Genomic DNA, 24,538 nt, shown 5'->3' on the forward strand with positions numbered 1-24,538 from the left:
TTTAGAGAAAAAACCTCTATTAATTAATTCAATAATGAAAAACGTTATTCATACCATCTAGAAAAAGATACTATAAAAACCTTATTCTAAAAGTCAATAAAGTACATAAAACAAAAAATAGTAAATAGTATTAAATAGACTACGCGCGTTTCGTGGCTATATTTTCAAATAGATAACAATAATAAAATCAATCTGATTTAAAATTAAATTGATCTAAAATTAATTCTATTTAAAAATATAGTCACTCTTCAGGTCTAAAATAATAATGATAATAATAATAATATCAATGTATGTATCTTAACTTATAATAAATATCAAATAAATATAGAAAAATACTTGTTTTAACAATAAATAATCGAAAAACATTTAACAATACTACTTAAAATAAAACTATAACTTATCGAAGAATTTCTGTTAAACTAAAATTTTAAACATAATACATAGAGCTTAGCGTTTATAAAAAATATATCGCGTGAAAATATGGCGTAAATAAAAATTATAAAATAAATAGATAGAAATATGTAGTTAAGCTGTTAAAATGACAAAATGTATTTTAGCTGTGAGAATAAGAAAAAATTAACTATAGTATAGCATTTACTGGAAAATTTTAAAGTCTAAATAATTTAAAACTAAAATACGTAAAATACATAATACACATAAATTAAGCTAAATTTCTATATAATTTAATCAGTTTTCATTAATTAATTTATTTATTTTATAAACAACTTAGTTTAATCCTATTCTAAATATGTAATATATCCTATATAATCTCATGCTAATTTATACACATTTTACTACTACAAATTATAACTACAACAATTACTAACATAAAATAGGGTTTATATATATATATACACAAATTAACTAAACTTATTAAATAAATAATTTAACTTACGTCTGCATTTAATTTTTCGTTCATGTAGGGAATTAATCAGTTTTTTATTATTAGTTATTAATCTCCTTAAATTCATTAGTACATAAACAAAAATTACTACCTATTCGATAAGATTTAGCCTTACAAATTATCTCCCAATTTAAATTGTACTTAATATTTTTAGTTCCCATATATATTTACTAAGGCCAGTAGAATTAATTAAATTTCTATTGTACATGTAGAGATAATACTAAATGTAAATTTAATAATAACTGTAATTTGGAGGATGTAGTATATAAATATGTAGTGACTTTGATTGATGATAATAATAGGAATGGTTATAATTTAAATACTATTTACATAGGGTCGACTTCTAATAAAATTAAATTACAGGTGTCTCAAAATATGAATTCTTTTAAGAATAGAAATTTAATTAATTCTACTGGCCTTAGTAAATATATATGAGAACTAAATCTAAAAATATTAAGTACAATTTAAATTGGGAGATAGTTTGTAAGGCAAAATCTTATCAAATAGGTAGTAATTTTTGTTTATTATGTACTAATGAACTTAAGGAGATGTTAACAACTAATAATAAAAAAACTGATTAATTCCCTAGATGAACGAAAAATTAAATGCAGAGGTAAGGCTAGCCTTCGACACTATCCTTCAAAACATTCTCCTGCTAAAAAAGGACCACAGAATGAACTTAATCCTCCAAACACACACCATTATAAAAAGCAAGAGACAGCCCAAATCTATGAAAAGTCTCCTAACACAAGCTCAAATACGCTCAACAACAGCACTGAAGCCGTCAGTAAAAAAATGCGGTAGACCCAACTGCGGGATATGCGTCAATTAAATTGAGGGATCAGAGTTCTCCTTCAAACAGGGACAAAATTTCACAGTGAAAAGTAACTTCACATGTACTTCGGAGAACCTAATATATGCACTAACCTGCTCTGGGTGTCAAGAGCAGTACACAGGCCAAACAAAAAACAGTCAGCGTCAATGGATAGCTCTGCACAAATCCCAGATCAAAATTCCGAAAAACAGAAAAATAGCATTCAGCCAACACATCGATATTTGCGCCAATAACAAAAATCCAAGTTTCAGAATTTTCCCCCTCTATCAATTCAGAGACGATACAACCTACAACCAAAGAATTAGTAAAGAGTCTCTCTTTATCACAAAATAAAGACCCCTTCTGAATGCATCTACAACAAATGACACATCCACCACGACCTTAGAATAACACACAGGCAAATATTAAAAATGATAAACTCCAAAGAGATACTCAAGGAATTATAAAAAAATAAAAAAATAAACCCCAATCGCTGCTCACTCAACTAGTTACTATCACACTATCCCACATTTTATTATTACACTTTCTCTTCTTCTTCCTTTCCATCACCTCCTCTCTTACTTTATTACTACTACTGCTGTTTAGAATAACACCTACGCAAACATTATAAACAATACATTCAAAAGGGATTTCTCAAGAATTCAAATCACTACTCCCGTCAACAACAGATCATTTTCAGGACACTTAACCAATTAACACTCTGCTACTATCATAGCACTGCTGCTTCTTCTTCTTCTTAGCCAAGAATTCATGACCTCGAACCCACAAGAGTTAACAAGAGAAACAGAGACAAACACAAACAAGGAAAATGCCCCTGGTATTGGAATACTATGCAAATATGTTTTTAAAAAGGCTTTTCATCTAAATTTGCCAAAATTTGTTATCCATATTTACAGTTGAAAAGATCTCAAGGATTGAAACCGGTACTGAAATGTTTTTTATAAAAGTATTTTAGCATTTTCTACCTTAACTTTTTTTTCCATATAGTCTGTTAAAGTCTGTCATACCGGCCATGACAAAGGGAAATAGCCCTGAAACTCGAGTCGCCTTTATATATTTATATTTATATATTTATATATTTGATCCTTTATATTGAACACTCAATATTTCATCTACATTCAATACTTTCTTTCATGGTGCCATCCATTTTTATTTTATTTTATTTTATTTTATTTTATATTGTATATTGTATATTATATTATATATTGTATATTCCATATTCTATACCCCACATTAGTTCTGCAGGAATATAAATAAAACATAAAAAACAGACAGTGTTGGAACTCTTTTAAACAAAATAATATATTCCTCTATACACAATCATACAAAAAAACCACCTTTTTTGTATTTATTTTTACTCGCATATATATATATATATATATACTCATGTGTTCCTCTTCAACCTTTTACATATATATATATATATATATTAACTGATGTCATACCTTTCTCTATATTTCTTTGAATTTTCAGAAAACATTTGCAAATTTGTTGTTTACGATTATGAAAACACTAAAAAAAAGTTTGTGGTTAAGTTAAGACCTATTTAGCTGTTATTTTTAGCACACCTCACAACCACCTGATATCTTCATTGTTTTTTGTCACTCTGACGTATTAATACTTTTCAATATCTTTCTTCCCATAAACACGTTTCATGGTCTATTGATAGAATTTAAGTCAAAATTTAAGAATGTTTGTGATTAAAAAATTTTTTATCATAATTATATGAATCCTCGTGTTTTTTGAAAATTCCAAAATGTTAAAAAGTTATGAGGAGTTACAAGGGGTGCTTAAACCAGAATTCTGCAGAGAGCTACACCAGCAGATTGTGAAGAAGCTATAGAGAATATTTTATGTTGAGCCTTTTGATTTAGTCAAATTTCATTAATTTCGTATTATGCCATTTTTCCATGATTCCCTTTCATTTGACCTAGCTATTGATGTGTATGAGTTTTTTTTAAATGTAATTCGGGAGAACTGAAGAGGCAAATTTACCTTATCTTTTCTTACTCATTTTGACCCATCTAAATTTGTTGTTTATATGCTCAAAAAGAACGGAGGTAATTTTCTGAAATAGTGTTCTGAATATGTTATAGTGTTTTTAATGCATTTAGAGAAGGTCATTTGCTTAGCTGATGTAGTTTTTGTTAGATAGTGAACATTTATAAAAATATATTTTCTCAAAGTCAAAAATGTAGTAAATGTTACTCATTGGGCTTCACCACTCCTTCTGATAAGAGGTAACAGACTTTCGGAATATCATTTATTATTATGCATATTCAGGCCAGATGTCACAACAAATATTCTAAAGAAATCTGGACATTTTCTTTTCCTTCTTCATGTCTTACTTCTGTCTATGCCTGACCTATATTTTTTTTTTTTTACTTTCCTTACAGTGTCTTCTGTCTTTCTTTCTTTTCTTCTTCTTCTTCTTCTTCTTCTATTTCGGTATCGTCTTCCCGTGTCTTTGGCTTCTACCTAACATGTCTCTCTGTTTCTCTGTCTGTCTGTCTTGTGATACATCCACAGTCCATGCGTGTGTCCCCCCCCCCAGCGTCTGCCTGTCTATGTCTTCTTCTATTTGTTAGTTATGTTTCTTGATAAAAAAAAAAAAGAAAGTGAAAAAAAAAAGGAAAAAACAACGGAATTCGAGGAAGCTATCCCTACTCCCACCACAACCCTTTGCCTCCTACATCTATGCAAGTTCTCTCTCTTGTGTGTGTGTGTATGTTGAAGGAGACATGTACATGTAGAGACATATACATGTAGAGACATGTTCATACCACACACACACACAAGCACGCTCGTGTAAAATGAATATACATATATCTATAGACACACGCACACACATATACATACATATTCGAGCAAGATCGTTGCCAGTGCCGCTGGACTGGCTCCTGTGCAGGTGGCACATAAAATACACCATTTCGAGCGTGGCCGTTGCCAGTACCGCCTGACTGGCCCTCGTGCCGGTGGCACATAAAAGCACCCACTACACTCTCTGAGTGGTTGGCGTTAGGAAGGGCATCCAGCTGTAGAAACTCTGCTAAATCAGATTGGAGCTTGGTGTAGCCATCTGGTTTCACCAGTCCTCAGTCAAATCGTCCAACCCATGCTAGCATGGAAAGCGGACGTTAAATGATGACGATTACAGTCAGGTTATTTAATACGACAACAAAGTTTACCTGTCACACTTCTCAGTCTACCATCACTGCTTTGAGGGCTTGGATATATTCCAAGCCAGTGTCTGCAATCAAGTTGTCAATGTGGGATGATGTGGGTTCTACAAGACTGGATGCTCCCAGCTTAGGGTGGCACACACAGTGATCAGATAGTCACAGCCGTCTTTGCGTTATCTTCTCGTTAACCTCCAGCAGGTTTCCAGAAAGGTAATTCATTTGTCATATGTTGCTACTATTTGTAGCATCCATTTAGCCCATTTGATAATTTCTTTGTCAGTATCCATATTTCATTGCCATATAATAGCACAGATTCAATAGTTGCAATGAACAGCTTCAATTTGATTTACCTGAGCAATTTGATGTTCCAGACTTCCTTTAGTTTGTGACAGGCTGTTCATGCTTGTATCTTCCTGATCTTGTTGTTTGCTTCCAAACTGCTCACCCAACCACCTAAGTACTTGAAGTCTTCAGCAACATTCAATTTAGAACCACTCAGAGCAAACAGTTCAGTATCACTTGATTGGTTGAAAGACATGTATTCCGTTTTCTTGACATTTGTGTGCAGTCCTATCTTAGTAGCAGATGCTTTTACGCTGCTGAACAGCTGTTGAGCTTGATCCATGAGATAAGAGGGCTGTATCATCTGCGAAGTTCAAGTCTGTGATGGTTACTGCTGGCACTCTCCATGATCACTGCTGGTCTATAATAAAACCAAGGTCTTCTCAATGTTGTCTATTGGATTATGCATTGCATAATCCAATACAATTGCAAACAGGTAAGGTGCAAGCATATCTAATTGTAGCACCCCAGCTAGTGTTTCAAAGAATTCAGAATACCAAAAATTGATTGAAAGAGGGAAAAGCTACTAACCCTGATGAAACTCCCCCTGAAGCTATCAGGAGGTGCAACTGGATGAAATAATACTAGATTCCGTGAATAAGCTCTTGCAGAACCAAGCAAGTCCAGATCAGTGGTCCGAAATTAACTTGATACCGATCCGAAAGTCAGGAAACTTCAGCAATGTAACTACAGTGGTATTGCACTGTCCAATATCTCACTCAAAGTCATCGACTGAATGATCCTCAACGAGATTCAACTGGTGCTTGATATCCATCTAAGACCAAATCAAAATGGATTTAGACCAGGGAGAGCCACAACATCTCAAAGCTTAACCATAAAGCATATCATAGGAGTTAAATCAAGACTGCTACTTGCCATTATAACCTTCATGGGCTTGAGCAACGGGTGTGACAGCACCCATCGTTACAAAATATTGAAGATCCTTCAAAACTAGTTCTCGCTACTGCAAAGACCTATAAGACCAGAAATTGCTTATCATCATCTGATGGAGAAATGGAATTCTTTCGAAATAGCTGTTGCAGATATATTGGAATTTTCCAAATTTTATCAGGATTTTCCCTTTTTATTCATGCATTGCAAAACAATGAAAAGGAGTTTTTTTTAAAACAAAGGTTTTAAAAATCCATGTCTTTTCAATGTTTGTCTCTCCCCCAACACAAACACAATCATCACACCTTTGGAACAACAACCACCACTAAAGTGATATATTTTGCTTTTTCGTAATTTTCTGTCATTTTATCATATTCTACATTTTGAAACATTTGTAATTTGCATTAAAGAAAAAATATCTTATCCCCTCATCCCTCCTTCATTGTACTTTTTTCAAAATTTTCATTCATGTGCAGGGGAGGACCGAATTTGGAGTGCCCTACACCTACCATGGTTTAAATCTGGTCCTGTTCGTAATACCAAGTTCACTGTGCAAAATATTCTCAACTCTCTCACAGAATATGCCAATAGAATTGGCTATTTAATTTATCATCAATCTCCTTTCATCCATCACCATGTGGTGAACACAATCAATGTTTTCCTTGGTGGTGGCAGTTGCAGGACAGCCAAACCTTGGACCATCTTCAAGACTCTCTATTTCCCTCTTAAATTAAGCTGCCCACTTTTGCAAAGTTGATAAAGATGGAGCATCATCCCTTAATGTAGTAACCATGTCAGCATGAGTGTCCTTGGGAACTAAACCCTTCTCTATGGGTACTTGATAACATTACAATGCTAAATCTTGTCCATTTTCAAGAGAAGTCACTACTAGTTACTTTCAAAGTGTTCTTTGAACAGTCAGATGTCAGTTTACCTGGAAAGAAACAATGCAGTTACCAAGAAGAGTTGAAATTAATGCATGCAAGATTTCACAGCTTTAGCATCACTTCTTCACAGTCAGGCTATGAACTTTTCAGCCCACCCTCATACACACACACAATGTACATACACACACACACTACTAAGTTATTCAATCTGCCAGAAATAGCAGCCTTATCCCTCAAATTATATCTTATCTACTGCTTTAAAAAATGAGGACAGACACAGCTGGAATGGTTTTGAATCATAGGTATACTGGATCAGGCCCAACCTGGGGCTGAATAACAACTAAATTCTTTCCAAAGGCACCAGTTACACACACTCACACTAAGTGAAACTAACCATGGAAGTTTTATCAAATGTCTCAATCACTTACACTCTCTAATATCATAACGCATCTGCATACCAAAGACGGACATGGTATCTGTTCCAGTGCGATTGGACCGCAACTTGCCATTGTGTATAATGTATTGAATAGCCTTTAAATATTCCATTTCACTGAAATCAGAAGAAACAAAGGAAGTTGTAAGCTTTGGTTTAATTTTCAGTAATAGAATTGTTAATAGCAAAGAAATAATGAAGTTACTACCAATGATTGTTAATTAAATTATTGCACTACTGTATTGATTAAAAGTTAACATTAAATCATTAATATCACCAAATAATTTAAGTACTGGACACAGTATATATTATAAACAACAATTTGAGCACGCCAACAGCAACAGGACTAGATGGGATACAAAAGGCTTTTTGTGGACATTTGCAATCAACTTCAGAGTTTAGAAAATGAAAGCTATTGAAATAATTTAGGAGCATTTGTTCATAAGCAAAATCTATCCAGGAATCCATTTTTGAGCTCTAATTTGATGAATTTTCAAGTGGTTTTGACTTCCAATGACTTTTACATTAGGTGTCAAGATAAGAGTGTAAGATTTATAATTCTAGTCTGTTTTCATGACAGCAGCAATTCTTTCAAGTAAAAAATCAACGACATATACTTCTATATTTAATATGGTCTAAAATCATATGCATTATGAGCTTTATAGTTATATCTTTACTAACAACTGAATAAGCTTAAAAGGAAACCAGTCTGTTTGATAAGCATTGTATCAATTCACTATAATGTACTAATTAGTAATCTATTTAGAAAACCAGCAAGTGAATTTTCTACATTATTACTGAATGGAATTTAGAAGACTAACTTTACATTAATTTTGAATGTTAAACAAATTAATTTTTGTTTTCAGAGAATAAAGCATTATGCAGTTTGGCAGTTTGACTAAAGTTGTTGATTTGGAATCAAGTAAGTTTATTTATGTTCATGGAAATTACTAAGATCTTCACAAAATGTTTTACAATTCTCAAGATTCCAGTTATACTATTGCAGTTTAGTTAGTGGGGAAGGAACTAGAATATGTACTTGAAAAAAATGAAAAAGACTGTAAGAGCTTCCTACAAGAAATATTAATAGGTAAAAAAGGTGGTTTAAATGAGAAAAAAAATCCAAATCATAATGTTGCATTTGAAATTCCTCACAAGGGCAACTCTACAGCTGAAGAAAACCCATTGTAAGTAAAGCACAAAAGATCACTCGATGAGCTGGGAAGGAAACAGATGAAGCTAGGTTATTAAGACTGCTGTTAACATTGTGACAATAAGTAATACTAGAAAAGTAGGTAAAAATTGTTTAGTGGGAAAAAGTTACAATGCAAGAATCTTTGATTGGACAAAAGAAAAAGGAAGTCGAAATCTCACATTTCTGAAAGCTGAAAAGCAAAAACTACAGCAATATATTTTTGAAAAATTGTATGTAAAATGAGACCAACCTCACAGCATGGGAAAAGGAGGAACAACAGCACAAAGAAACACTGTTAGAAAAATTCTTCACCATAACCACTACTATTTAATAAACTATATTGAAAATGAGTCTTGGAAAGCCATCTTTTCTAGGAATATGCAGCATCTTTTAATTATTTAGAGTAAATGTTGAACAATATCAAATGCGTTGCAATGACCTATATGTTTTTCTTAACTCATTCCCACAAGTAATAAATAAATACCTTCAGTGTCCAATGGGGATCAGTATTACACCAACTTTACACAAGGTTACATATGGGAAATAATTGAGTTACATGATGTTTCACATTTAGGTCTTTGGATGACTCAGAGTTAGATGGCTGTCATAAAAATCATGAGTTCAAACCAATCTATCACATGAAATCAGCCAAAACATTGATGTTGTTTTATACAATCAGCAGATTGTGAGTTTCTAGTGATTCTAGAATTAATATGGAAAGAAGAAAAGAGTGGCCTTACTGCAAAAAGTGTATAAGGATATTTGATCTGTTATGGCAATAAAAATAGCAGAAACTGAAACTGATGACAATGAAAGCTTGTTTGATTATTATCAATGCTAAAGGTGGATACAAAATTTGTTATGTGTTGCACATTTCGTGGGATTTGGGATTCCATTAAAAATTCTATTTTAGTTCCAGGAGATTTTCTCAGTACTTTTAAAACAGATGTATTTTAATGCATTTGTCATAGATTAAGTATGTAAGTTCAGTATTGGTTGAATCAGTTCAATTTTTGGAGATAATACAAACTCTAATTCTTTGAAATTCTGGAGTACTCTAATCACAAGCTAAATTTTCTCATTATATCTTTATATAATGAGATATCCTTATATCTTTAAAACCAAGAGTTCCAAAATTAAAACATCTTTTCTGAAGGCTTTCACTGTGAGCTTACACAATTATATATGGTTTAATACTGGGATTTGACAAGATTTTCAAGGCATTTTTATATTTACTTTAAAAGCAGGAAAATTTCATTTGCAAATAATGAGTTAAAAATTTATTGAGAATTCAGCAAAACACATTTAGTCGTCGTACAGTTCTATATTTAAGAGATGAGGAATTACATACATTATTTACTTTATTTACATTCGACGAATATTTGTCCTCATCTTGTTTGTTGTTAACACAATAACTCAATAAAGAACTCAATAACTCGATAAAGAGCTCAATAACTCAATAAAGAATACAATAACTCAATAAAAAAACTCAATAAAGCCATCCATTACAGTTCACAATGGAAAAGGAAAAAGACAATCAGCTAGCATTCCTGGACGTATTAATAACACGTACCAAGTATGGATTCAGGACATCCGTATACCGCAAGCTGACCTTTACTGGACAAAACCTCAACTTCAATTCCCACCATCCATACAGTGTAAAGAGAGGGGTTGTTCTGTGCCTAAAACATCGTGCAAAGAATATAAGTAGCGACCATAATACACACCACAAAGAAAGGATCAAGCTCAATAATGATCTGTTAAGCAACAACTAGCCCAAAAGTATACTAACCACTCCAATTATGAAGAAGAGAGAGGATGAGGCCAATAAACTGTCTACAGTCTATCTACCTTATGAGAAAGGCCTCTCCGAAAAGATACAAAAGATATGTGGCTCATATGACATCAAGACAGCATTCAAGAGTAATACAACACTTTGCAAATATCTCCTTTGAGTAAAACCACCAATAGAAGAGAATATGACCAAAGACTGCGTGCACTCCATCCCATGCAGCTGTGGTAGGTTATACACAGGCGAAACATGTTGCCCCCTCAAAATAAGGGTAGAGGAACACCGCAAAGCTGTGACACGAGGAGATATTGATAAATCGGGGATGAAGTTAAAATAATAGACAGAGAACATCACTGGAAAATACGAAAACTAAAAGCAGCACGTATGCTAAGACACAACAACCTCCTAAGCAGACCAAGTGCAGATATGAGCAGCATATGGGAACCAGTATTAAAGAAGGATAGAAAAATATTAGATTTATAAGCCCTAAAATTCACTCCATAATTGCCCACAGGCAAGATTCCGAGTTCAATTCCAAGCAGTGACCTGGAAAATAATAATAACATCGAAAAATACCTTAGGAATGAGAACCCAGGTTTGAAATTTCCCCAAGACACCTGATGAAGGCTGGAGGGTATATCAGCTGAAATGTTGTGTTAACAACAAACAAGATGAGGACAAATATCCGTTGAATGTAAATAATGTACATTTAGTTGTCACATTATTAATGTTAAAAATTTGTTTTAAACTTCATAATTGCTAATAATTTCATACTTAAAGCCCAAAACAAATCAATTTTCAAGTTTTGGGTGGGTTCAACACAGTGAACTGAGTTCAAATCCCACTGAGTTCATCTTTTCAGGATAAAAAGTACCAGTCAATCTTTGTCTATGTCACAATTGGCAACAACTGACAAAATGGTGTCAGATAAAAACCACCAAAAGGAAAACAACAGGAAACCATGTTTGTATTCTCTCGCAAAATTTCTACAACAGATTGGATATTAAACCTTTAGCATTCAAACCAGCCATATTGGGCCCAAATATTCTTCCTGTTTTACCAGAAAGATCAGGCTTCTTACACCTATCCTACAATGTCACTTTAAAAATAAACAATCACACCATTAAAATCTGAGCTATGAGATAATGCACGGTTGATTCAAAACAATGTGAATAAATAAGCATGAAATTTCATAGTAATCTTGAATGCTAAAGGGTTAAAAAAGTCCAGGTGTCATTCACTGACCTGATGGCATTAGAAGGAAGGACATCACTCTCTTTTGATTCAATTAGTTTTTATAATCTCTAATATCATTTATAGCAACTTTTTTTGATACCTACATGCCTGAGAATGCCTTGTTCTTTGATGCAAACTTTCTGTTTTAAAGTGATTATAATTAAAATCTATTCAAAACTTAATGTTAATTTGTTCCAAACACCAGCTTAATTAATGAAAAAGTTATTTTAAATTCTTCATCATTTTGGAAATCTATTAAAGTGAAAGATAGTGTCTTCTACAGAATTATAGTAACGAAAGAGTTAAAACATTAGGTGTGAAGAATACAAAAACAGAAACGTTACCAAGTAAAATTTTCCTTGTTTTCTGAGTTATCCATTTTGTTGGTAATTATAGAGTAGTGGAAGTAGATGGGAAAAAACTTGATTGATGCTTTAGATGTCAACTGAAACAGAAAATATTTAGCTGTTAAACACTAGAAATTGAAAGTCAAAACAAACACTTGAAAAGTCACTCAATTTTCTTTTTAGGATAACTAAAAATTAAATAGAAAGTTTATTAGTAGGGTAAATAAAAAATTTGTTAATAAAATGATTAGTGAGTTCATTTGTAGGATCATTACAGATTTTATTAGTAGGGTAATAGAAATTTATTTGTAGTAGGTATCACTATGAATTTTTGAAATAATTTAAATTTAACTTCTACTGTACTTTTTCTTGGATAGTATCTAAAAAAAACATCTTGATAACTCATATTGAAAATTTGGAAATATGACAATTTGAATAGTTAGTAAATTGGTCAAAATCCTGTCTAAATGAATAATTAGCCATATTAGTGATGTAATCTCTGGCTTTCATTGACATGGAGAAAGCCTTTGACAAGGTCTCTTGATCCCTTATCTAGTGGTCAATGAGGAAACTAGGGATACAAGAATGGTTAGTGAGAGCTGTGCGAGCCATGTACAGAGATGCTATCAGTAAGGTGTACAGTGAAGAATTCCAAGTAGAGGTAGGGGTCCACCAAGGTTCAGTCCTCAGCCCCATCCTATTTATCATAGTCCACCAGGCAATAACACAGGAATTCAAGACAGGATGCGCCTGGAAGCTCCTCTATGCTGATGACCTTGCGCTAATTGCTGAGTCACTATCAGAACTAGAGAAGTTTCAGGTGTGGAAGCAAGGACTAGAATCGAAGGGCCTTAGAGTCAACCTAGCTAAAACCTAAGTCCTAATGAGTAGGAAGGCAGACAAAACACAAACCCTTTCAGATAGATGGCCCTGCTCAATCTGTAGAAAAGGCGTGGGTAGAAACTCTATAAGATGTACCCAATATAAGCTATGGACACATAAGAGGTGCAGCAATATCAAAGGATGGTTAACTAGGAAGTTAGTTTTTGTATGTGGCAGATGTTCAGGAGCAATAAACACTGAAAATCTGCAGAAAACAACTTTTGCCACATTCCAGGGAGAAAAACTAGACGTAGTTGATAGCTTCCACTATCTAGGTGACCAAGTTAGTAGTGAGGGAGGGTGCGCTGAAAGTGTAGCTGCTAGAATAAGAATAGCCTGGACAAAGTTCAGAGAGCTCTTACCTCTGCTGGCAACAAAGGGACTCTCACTCAGAGTAAAAGGCAGATTGTATGACGCATGTGTACGAACAGCCATGCTACATGGCAGTGAAACATGGGCCATGACTGCTGAGGACATGCGTAAGCTTGCAAGGAATGAAGCCAGTATGCTCCGATGGATGTGTAAAGTCAGTGTGCATACTCGACAGAGTGTAAGCACCTTGAGAAAAAAGCTGAACCTAAGAAGCATCAGTTGTGGTGTGCAAGATGATTGTGCTGGTATGGTCATGTGGCGAGAATGGATGAGGATAGCTGTGTGAAAAAGTGCCACAGCCTAACAGTTGAGGGAACCTGTGGAAGAAATAGATCCAGGAAGAGCTGGGATGAGGTTGTGAAGCACGACCTTCAAACATTAGGCCTCACCGAGGCAATGACTTCTGACCGAGACCTTTGGAAATATGCTGTGCGTGAGAAGACCCGGCAAACCAAGTGAGACCATAATCCAAGGCCTCTGCCAGGGGTTTAGCCAGCCCACCTATGCGTACCTTTCCTTCACTGGACACCACACTCCGCTTGCGAAGACCTGTTGAGGCAAGTGAAATCGAAATCGAACTAAATTCGACGAGTGGCACCTATGCCAACATCTCCTTCATTGGACACTGGGCTTGCAAAGACCTGCTGGGGCAAGTGAAAGCGAAATCGCGATGGCACCTGTACTAAGAGCACCGTCCGAGCATGATCGTTGCCAGAGCAGCTGTCTGGCTTCCGTGCCAATGGCACATAAATAGCACCATTTGAGCGTGATCATTACCAGCGTCGCCTTCCCGGTACTTGTGCCAGTGGCACATGTAAAGACATTTGAATGAGGTCGTTGCCAGTGCCGCTGGACTGGCTCCTGTGCAGGTGGCATATAAAATACACCATTTTGAGCGTGGCCGTTGCCAGTACCGCCTGAGTGGCCTTTGTGCCGGTGGCACGTAAAAGCACCCACTACACTCTCGGAGTGGTTGGCGTTAGGAAGGGCATCCAGTCGCAGAAACTCTGCCAAATCAGATTGGAGCCTGGTGTAGCCATCTGGCTCACCAGTCCTCAGTCAAATCGTCCAACCCATGCTAGCATGGAAAGCGGACGTTAAACGATGATGATGAATAGTGCCCGTAGGATAGCAGTTACCTATTTCTTTTCAAATTTTTGAAAAGGAAATTTTTTTTTTGTGGCAATTTTTTAAATATTTACGGAAAGCCTATTTTGTTACATGTAACAAACTGTCGACTTTGCTGTGTTTTCAGACCTAACTAAATCCAAAAGTACAAGCCACAAGAACTTGAGTTTTGGCACATTTGTAGTAGATATAGAACTAAATAAATCTCGAGATTTTGGGACATGATACCTTTCAGTCAATTTTTAATGGACTATTAAAAATGGCTATAAACAGTGGAGTTTCAGATCAATAAGCCCACATAAGTTGAATTTTCTCCATTTCGACAGAGATTTTTCCATTTTTTTTTTCACCATGGCCTTGGAAATGATGGAAGGGAAGCTTTTTATGAAAAACAATTTTTGAAAATTTGTTTTTTCCAGATTGATTTTGGCCAGATCTTTTTACACTACACACTTAAAAACAATAGGAAAAACCTTTTCAGTAAAATTAAAAAAAAATTTTGAAAATATTTTCAGATGAAAAGATGTGATTTAAGAAAGATTTAGCTGCACATCCCACAACCACCTTAGTATCTTTCTCAGAATTGCATTTTAAAATTGCAGAATTGCAAGATTAAAAAATAAACTCAATGAGAAAACTAATGCTTTGCTTTAACTTTAAAAACATGTAACTGATAGCAAACTCATTAATAGGAGAGAAAAAAACCACCCAAAACAAATCAGCACTACTTGCGAAAACACAAACACTAACCACAAATTATCCAACTGTATTCAAAATTGGAAAAAGAACATCACATCGGACTTAAATAGTCTACAAGATAACATTCACTGTACAAATTTTTATTGATAAAATTTGACCAATATTTTTCAAAGAAAAACAAAATTTACATGTACAAGAATATCTGCTAGGTAAAATTCAGACCTTGCTCTCCACATGTCAAAACAGTGAGAGGGAAGAAACAAAATTCTGAATACAATTCCATGCTAATTTTGGGCTACAGAAGACTAAATTTAGTGCATTTTTTTCATAGAAATATATGTTTACTAAGCAGCTCATCCATTTCTTGAAATTCTGATTCAAAACTCAATATCTGAAGCTTTGAATTCATGTTTCATTTCAGCTCTCACTACACAGGAACATGTCAGTTTGACAAGTAGCATCAGTATGCGTTAATCCTATATGAACAGCTGTGGTATTCCCCTTTTTATTGACTCTGCACTTTAGCACCATCTTGTTGTTGGATTCAGCAATGGCTATACTGAACCACAAGAAAATTTTCTCTTATGGTATAAAATTTTTTATATTTCATAAAGCAAAAAGAGTCCTCTTCATGACTATCAGCACTATTAGCAAAATTAGAGTTATTTTGCTCAGAATTCATGAGTTACAGTTTTTCATGGCTAATAGACAGTTATAATGATATAGGCCTCTCAGTATAAGTGAACCTTCATTGAAGTTGTGGAAATATATGGCCCAATTAAAATCAGTGATGTTAAGCAAGTCATGCTTATATCAAATGGAGAAATAGATCTTATTTTAATCCAAGGGGACTGGTCACAGAGGATTAGTTTCCTAATCTAGCATATTCTATTGCCCTGTTAAATCAATGTTATCAATATCCAACACAATTTATAGTAAACTTTTTTTACTTCTAGTAAATTCTTCCAAAGGTTCATAACACATTGTTCTTTTAACCTTAAATTATCTTACATTTTCTTTTTAATTTATTCTGTCAAAGTCTGGTTTGGTTGGGTGAGTTATGACTAACACACATTAATCATTAAGCAACCTATGCAAGGTAATACAATCTCTTTTCTTTGTTTTCATTTAGTGATATCATCATCATTTAACGTCCACTTTCCATGCTTGCATGGGTTATACAGTCCGACTGGAATTGGTAAGCCGAAGAGCTGCACCAGGTTCCAGTCTCAATGCCCTTCCTAATACCAACCACCCCTTGAGTATACCAGGTGCCTTTTATGTGTCACCAGCATACATCTTTCCACAGCTGTCTTCATTCATACACATCACATGACCATACCAGTGCAATGGTCTGCATTGCGCACTTCATCTGATGACCAATTTTTCTCTCAAGTCACTTACACTCTGTTGTTGCACATCCAACAGCAATTACTAGATTCATTTCTTTCAAGCCTTCACATGTTTTCTGCAGTCATAGCTCAGGTTTCACTACCATGTAGCATGACTCTTCGTACATAGGCAGCATACAATCTGCCTTTCACTCTGCCTCCAATGCTGACTTGGTCACGTAGATAACAGAAGCTATCAACTACTTCTAGATATTTGACCTGGCATTTTATGGAGTCTATTTTCAGTATATTTCTAGTGTTCCTTGTACCTGAGTATTTGGCCAACACAAAGACTATTTTCCCTGTTAATTTTCCTCTGATACTGCTGCACCTCCTATGTGTTCATAGCTTGTACCAGGTACACCATATTGAGTTTCTATCTTCGACTTTTCTACATATCGATCAGAGCCATCTATCTGAAGAGGTTTGTGATTTGTCTGCTTTCCTACTTACTAAGACTTTGGTCTTTGCTAAATTAAATCCTCTAAGGCCCTTTGATTCCAGACATTGCTTCCACACACCTGAAATTGTTTCTGATAGTGATTCAGCTCAAAGAACAAGGTCATCAGCATAGAGAACCTCCCAAGACCAGCCAGACATAAATTCCTGGAGGATTATGATGAACAAGAGGGGGCTGAGGACCAATCCTTGATGAATTCCTATTTGCACACTGAATTGCCAACCCTCACCTTACTGACAGCATCCTTATACACCGCCGGTTAAGTTGTTGTTGACGAACAACAACAATCATTTTATTCAGCTAAATACACGTCATTGGTTGGTTGAAATTACCGAAATACGACAACTTTAACACGAAATAACTTTGAAAATACAAACTTTTCTCAACAGCACTAAGAGTAAAAGATGTTTTATATGACACATTCTACCAGTGTCCGAAGTTTGAAAGTGTTTAGTTACAGAAAATTAATTTCTCGATGTGCCGTTCAAAGGGTAAAGATCCACGCTGAAGTTAATTTTTCACAAGGCTGATTTTTGGCAATTTTCTGGAACCTCCGTATCCAAAAAAGGGGGGGTTTTCGCAAAAAAATTTAAAATAAACAAATTTGGGAGAAAATGGGCGGAGTACGGGCGGACGACTTTTCCCCATTCCAGTATTTTTGTGGGATTTTCATTTCCGGGTCAAGATGTAAACATTAACCTTTTAATTTCCTCTTTCTCCAAAGAAAAAAAAAAGCGGGGTGAGTGAAATTAAAATTTTGAAAATGTGATTCGTCGTTTAGATACTTGTTACGTCTGCTATTTTAGTAGGTGTTTTTTGTTTTTTTGGAAAAATTGAAATTTTACAAATTTTTTTTTATTCAGAATCATAATCTTCGTATTTCACCAAAAGAAATTTGTAAAAAAAAAAAGTGAAAAACTGGGCGAGGAGTTAAAATTTTGAAATGCCGATTTTAATTTATTTTTTTCAGATTTATAATCTCACCAATCGAAAAAATGCGTTTCTGCAGAAAAAAAATAACCGAAGTGGGTGTGGTCCATGTCCTTTACCTCCGTCTCTAAATCGCCCTTAAATCACACATCAAAAATAATTTTGGTTAATTTTTTGGTATTTTTTCAGATTAACACCCACACGATCTTCACTAGAGTGTTAGTGTTAGGGTTTTAGGGTTTGGGTTAGGGAATTCCGTCCCTAACCCTAAACACTAACACTAACCCTAAAACCCTAACCGTAACACCCTAGTGAAGATCGTGCGGGTGTTAATCTGAAAAATTACCAATTTTTTAAATATAATTCGCGTGTACAAAACACAGATTAACAAAAATTTTGAGGGGTTATACGAGGTGCTTAAACCAGAATTCTGCTACAGGAATTATATGGGGTACTTAAACCGGAATTTCGTCGAAAATATTGAAAATCAACAATACACGTCAAAGTGACAAAGAAACGAGGAAGATATGATGCGAGGTAGTCGTGAGATGTACTAAAATCAACAGCTACATCACTCTTAAATCACACGCAATTTTGTTTTGTTTTTTTGTTCTTGCCTCCAGAATTCCGCCGGTAATAATTTACTTCACAAAATTTAAAGGAAAACTGAAAATTAAAAAACAACTCGGCAGAGCAATATTAATAGTTGAAATATTTACTTGGAACGAGATTTTAAAATGAATGAAACACTTACCAAAAAAAACAAGGAAACAGAACAAATTTGGCGGGAAACTTAAAAAGCGGTGTAACATGGGGAAAATAATGTGGATTGAAAATAAACTGGAACGAAACGAAATCACAGACAAAAAATTTAGGCTAGTCACGGGAAAATACGTTAGAATAACATACTATAGATAATACAGTCATTAAATAAATAATATTTTAAGTAGCTTATTTATAGACTTCTGATTTTTAGTTATTTTCTCCGTACCTGTTTGAAATCATTACCTTGCAAGTATTGCATCGTCGTTTTGTACTTCTACATCAGCTTTAGAAATAAAATTCGTCAGGTTAGTTGTTGTCCTTGAAGTTGAGAATCCGAAACATAGTAAAGTGACAGGTTTTTTGGGGGGTTTTTTTTTTCTCCAAGAAATTTTTCGTCAACTTTGATCCGATTGTAATTGAGGTTTGTTAATAAAATATCTGGATAATCTTTGGTGCTTAACAATCGGTTATTCGTTTCGCTGTCGGATTCCAAGTCAATCTTTGGTTAATGTTTACAAAATTGCCCGGAAACGAAAACAAAAAAGAAATAGTGCAACGGGTATAAAAACAATGTATATGAAACGAACATGAAAACAAAAATGTGCGCAAAGCAACGGGTGTTTAGTGGGGAGAGGTCTTCAGAAAATTTAAAAGATCCGAGTTTTTCCCTCATAACTTTTAGGAAAATAGATTCTTTTAGATGAAATTTTATATAAATACCTTTCAAACGGCATAGATTACCATTATAAAAAAATTAGTGGGTAAAATCTTTTAAAATATTTTTTCCAAAGAGGTGGGGTGAGAACTTTTGGAAAATTCACATGATCCGATTTTTTCCTTCATAACTTTCAGGAAAATGTACATCTTTTGGCATAACTACAGGGTTTTACCCCGCAGACTTTGGGAGGTCATAACTTTCAGAAAAATGAATATTTTTTAATGAAATTTTCTATGCATATAGTATTTACTATGTAGAATCCGAATATACAAATGTGCATCCGTAGATTTCTAGACAGTGAAGAGAAGCCGTCATAAGAAAACTTTCGTTAAAAATAACATGCACACGATTTTTTTTTCTCAATAGAAGTAAATTCCAAAGTAAACGTTTCTAGTAGAGAAGTAGAAGAGAACAGGAGCAAAAATAGGAATATCTCTATTTTTTCTGATACCTACCCCTACCTCTACCCGGCATTCTTCACTGTACTCGTTGCCAACCCTCACCTTACTGACAGTGTCTCTGTACATGGCTCGCACAGCTCTCATTAACCATTCGTCTATCCCAAGATTCCTCATTGACCACCAGATAAGGGATTGGGGGACCCTGTCAAAGGCTTCCTCCATGTCAACGAAAGCCAGGCACAGAGGTTTATCCTTGGCTAGGTATTTCTCCTGCAGCTGTCTTACCAGAAATATAGCATCAGTAGTGCTTTTCCTTGGCACGAACCCAAACTGTATCTCATCCAAACTGACTCTCTCCCTAATTAGTTGGGCTATGACCCTCTCCATGACTTTCATTACCTAATCCAACAACTTGATACCTCTGTAATTATTTGTATCTAAAGCGTCACCTTTACCTTTGTAGCAGTTGATTATGGTGCTGCTACACCGGTCGTTGGGTATGACTCCTTCGTATATCACCTAGTTAACAATACGGGCGACTAGGCTATAGCCAACACTGCCAGATATTTTGAGCATCTCTGCAGTGATTCCTGATGGGCTGGGGGCTTTCCCTGTCTTCATACTCTTAATTGTTTTATCTACCAAGGTACTGTCAATTCGGATAGCTGGGCCCTCTGTTGGGTAGACATTCGGCAGACTCTCTTTCTCCCATTCATTCTCTTTATTGATCAACCTTTCATAGTGGCGTCTCCAAACCTCTCTCTTTGCAGCCTCGTTTAGTGCAAGCGTACCATCATCCATGCGAACACATTTCTCTCCCACGACATCACGATTCTCTCTCACACACTGTCTTGCAACACGAAATACCTCAAGTCTTTGGTCCTCATGGCGCAGAACATTGGTAAATTTTTTCTTATCTGCAACATCCAGCAAATATGATGGGTGGGGCATTGTCTCCCATTCAAACTGCTCAAGGCTTTGGAATGTCATCCTCGCTGCATGTGGCCGAGCATTATCCTAATGGATGAACACCTTTCTTCTTGAAACCAAAGAGAGTCATTTTTCTTCTAACGCTGACTTGAATGACTACTGCTAGTTCCTTAACAGCTATGATGGGATTTTGTTCCACCAGGTTTGCAGTACGTCCTCATTGAGCTCTAAAGATCTTCCAGAATGAGGCTCATCTTCTAGGCTGTAGTTTCTGGCTCAGAATTTCTGGAACCACAGTTGAGACTGGCTTACGCTTATTGTCTGATCTCCATATACTGCATTAATATTCCTCACACTTTCCATTGTGTTGTTGCCTTTATTGAACTCATAAAGCAAAATATGCCATATATGCTCCTTTATCACTTCTATTATAGCTATGAAAAAGTAACTGTTAAAATCAAATTGCACTCTTCGAAACTTGCACGAAAAATAAGGACGAGGTAAAATTAGTACCTGCTTTTATAGCAAGTTGATGTATGTAGTATATCCTGTTCCCCTCTGACTTTTAGTTCATGCAATTGTAACTGCATTACTTATGGGATGACCCAATATATATAGATAGACTAGCAGAGATACCTGGTGTTGCTTGGGATTAAATTGACATAGTTTGTATATATATTACAGTGAGGCTGCAAAGAAAGAGGTCTGGAGATGCCACTACGATAGATTGCTTAATAAAGAGAATAAATGGGAGAAAGAGAGTTTGCCGTATGTCGACCCAACAGAGGGACCAGCTATCCGAGTTGACAGTACCATGGTAGATAAAGCAATTAAGAGTATGAAGACAGGGAAAGCCCCCGGCCCATCAGGAATCACTGCAGAGATGCTCAAAATATCTGGCAGTGTCGGCTATAGCCTAGTCACCCGTATTACGAACCAGGTGATACACGAAGAAGTCATACCCAATGAATGGTGTAGCAGCACCATAGTCAATTGCTACAAAGGTAAAGGTGACGCTTTAGACACAAATAATTACAGAAGTATCAAGCTTTTAGATCAGGTAATGAAAGTCACGGAGAGGGTCATAGTTCAACTGCTTAGGAAGCGAGTCAGTTTAGCTGTGATGCAGTTTGGGTTCGTGCCTGGGAAAAGCACCATTGATGCTATATTTCTGGTAAGACAGCTGCAGGAGAAATACCTAGCCAATTGTAAGGGAAACTGTGTGAACAGGCTCGCGTTGGCTGTACAGATCAGAAGGGCTGCGTGAACGAATCAACGTCGGGGGTCACCAATTGTTAGGGACGACCGTGCGAACTCATAAAAGGAGAAATGGTGACGAATGGAAACACAAAGGACTCCTTTTATTTAAACGCGTCACACGGTCGAACATATAAATATATATATCAATGGATGATATACATAATGTTATACGACGATAACATAGATGACCAGTAATGAAAGACCACAACCGTATTAGATGAATAACAGAGATATTTATTATAGCGTTAAAGATGTATGTCTGTGTGAGAGTGTGAATGCGACATATAATAACATAATCAAAGACAGGCCGTCATACAAAGAAAAGTGTGTATGTGAGTGATACATGTGTGTATGAGTGTTTACAGCAGATAGAAAGAGAGTCAATAACACGTGAGCAATTATACCAGATCGTTAGTACACTATAGGAAAAGTTCTGTATGTGAAAGTGAGGAGAGGCTGAGTGTGGCAGTGCTGATCACTAGTTGTGATGTCGTGGCATCGATGCCGGGCCGTGATTCTTGTTATACAGATGTTCATCGCTGGCTGAGAATTTCTTGTCTGTTTAAGAACTCTTGTCTGTTTATTTACCGTGGTGAAGCTGAGTCACCTAACAGAATCGAAGAGAGAGATGTGCCGCGGAGGTTTGGTTTGGTGTACATAGTAATTCGTGTTGACGCTGGTAGCGTAGAGGCTGCTTGGTAGATGCTCGTAGAATCGTGTTGGTCATGATGATGATGCTGGATAGTAGTAGTAGACTCTTGTTGCTGATGTGGCGACGGCGGAGGTCATCGTGGCTGGACGAAGCTGCTGAAGTGGTCGCTGGCTGCTGCTGCTGTCGTGTGGTACACGGAACAGTTCTCAAAGAGAAACTGGACCGAGACAAATTTGGCTGCCGAGATAAAGCTATTTATAACAAATTATTGGCTCACCAAATGGTAGAAATATACTCTATCACGTGACCTTATTAGGGGCCGTGATTGGTCAGTTTGCGTTCTGGCGGGAAAGGTTCGAAGAAGTTGCCGATTCGAATAATGATCAGTCACGTGATGGACAAGGAATGGGTTCTCTACTACGCTCGCATTTATTTATATTTAAATGAGAAGATTGTATGTAATGGCGATAGTAGTTTGTATCTAATGGCGGGAGGTAGTTTCACTACATATATATATTTATTTAATATGGGACATTAATAAAAATCTGTAAATGTACAAACATCCAGATTTCTGAGTACCTTAATTTCTCTCTCTCTCTCTCTCTCTCTCTCTCTCTCTCTATATATATATATATATATATATATATATATATATATATATATATATATATATATATATATATGTGTGTGTGTGTGTGTGTGTATGTATATAATAATATAAATAATATATAAATATATGCATATATCCATACATATATGTACATACAGGCATATATGGGTACAGGACATAAAAAAAACGTTAAACACAATGAGAAGCGAAAACATAAAAACGAAAACATAGTTGTCCCTGTTTCATATACTCCACGTTTTGAAGGCAAGGACAATATGCGACTTCGTTGAAACAGTCCTTCCCGCAAAGCAAATTAAATAAAATTTGGGATTTTTTGTGGAGGGTGAAAGTGTTAACAAGAACAGGACAGTGAGAACAAGATAGTAAAAACAAACAGTCAGGTCTGTTGAGCCAAAACAATAGAGCCATGAGGAGACAGGAATGTATGTATATATATATATAGAAATATTAATATTTCTAAGTCTCTCTAAAGGAGACTACAGAAGCAGTACTGGATATTAATAGTTATCGCCAAGCTAACATGTCAGTCCAGAAAAATAGAACGAATGTTGCTGTTAGATCAGCTCCAAGAGGCCATCGCCTCTAGCTAGCTATGTGACACACGAACCTGTGTCCAATACAACCTTCAAACAGGTGGTGTCAGCCACTTCCCCTTGCTGGTCTGTCATCTACAGATAGTTTCAGGGTAATTGTCCCTTATCAATGTAGAGCAGCCGAACCAGGCAGGTGTTGCTACTGACCGTCTGTTTGAAGGATTATTTACCTAAGTTCAGTGGAATACATCCACTGGTTTTCAAAAATAGAAATATCAATATTTCTAAGTCTCTCTAAAGGAGACTACGGCAACGGTACTGGATATTAATAATTATCGCCAAGCTAACATGGCAGTCCAGAAAAATAGGACAAATGCTGCCATTAGATTAGCTCCAAGAGGCCATCGCCTCTATGTGGCACACGAACCTGTGTCCATTATAACCTTCGAACAGGGGAGGTCAGCTGCTTCCCCTTGCTGGTCTGGCATCTATACATATATTTATATATATGTGTGTGAAATTGGAAAGTCAAATAAGGTTGTTCAAGCTTATTTTGGGGTATTCGGTATATGTACTGTGTGGTGATTTAGGTTGTATTTAGATCTTGGTAAAATTTGAAGGTATGAAATAAATGGTGGTTGCATGTACCTCATCAGGGCTTCATTATACTTATTTAGTAATAATGAAGAATTATGTCACTGGCAAGGGTTGTGGATTTACTGTGTTTCTCATATCTAAAAGA

At 35.6% G+C, this 24,538-nt stretch overlaps 1 protein-coding gene across 5 annotated transcripts in view; it reads right to left on the reverse strand.

Moving 5' to 3' along the window:
• The window catches only part of LOC106877648 (thymidylate synthase), a 165,528-nt gene that overhangs the window by 124,096 nt on the left and 16,894 nt on the right, over nt 1-24,538 (reverse strand). Inside the window, exons 3-5 of one of the 5 annotated variants that reach the window (XM_089352352.1) lie at nt 18,915-19,170; nt 12,042-12,142; nt 7,470-7,591 (exon numbers count right to left, since the gene is read on the reverse strand). In XM_089352352.1, coding sequence (XP_089208478.1) covers nt 7,470-7,591; nt 12,042-12,076 — 157 coding nt within the window. In that variant the 5' untranslated portion in view covers nt 12,077-12,142; nt 18,915-19,170. Of the gene's footprint in view, nt 1-7,469; nt 7,592-12,041; nt 12,143-18,660; nt 18,810-18,897; nt 19,171-24,538 lie in introns of those variants that run through there. The other 4 variants (XM_089352349.1, XM_089352351.1, XM_089352348.1 and 1 more) reach the window with 4 other exon arrangements.

Source organism: Octopus bimaculoides, chromosome 5 (genome assembly GCF_046866305.1).
Source record: "Octopus bimaculoides isolate indiv1 chromosome 5, ASM4686630v1, whole genome shotgun sequence".
NCBI classification, from domain to species: Eukaryota; Metazoa; Mollusca; class Cephalopoda; order Octopoda; family Octopodidae; genus Octopus; species Octopus bimaculoides.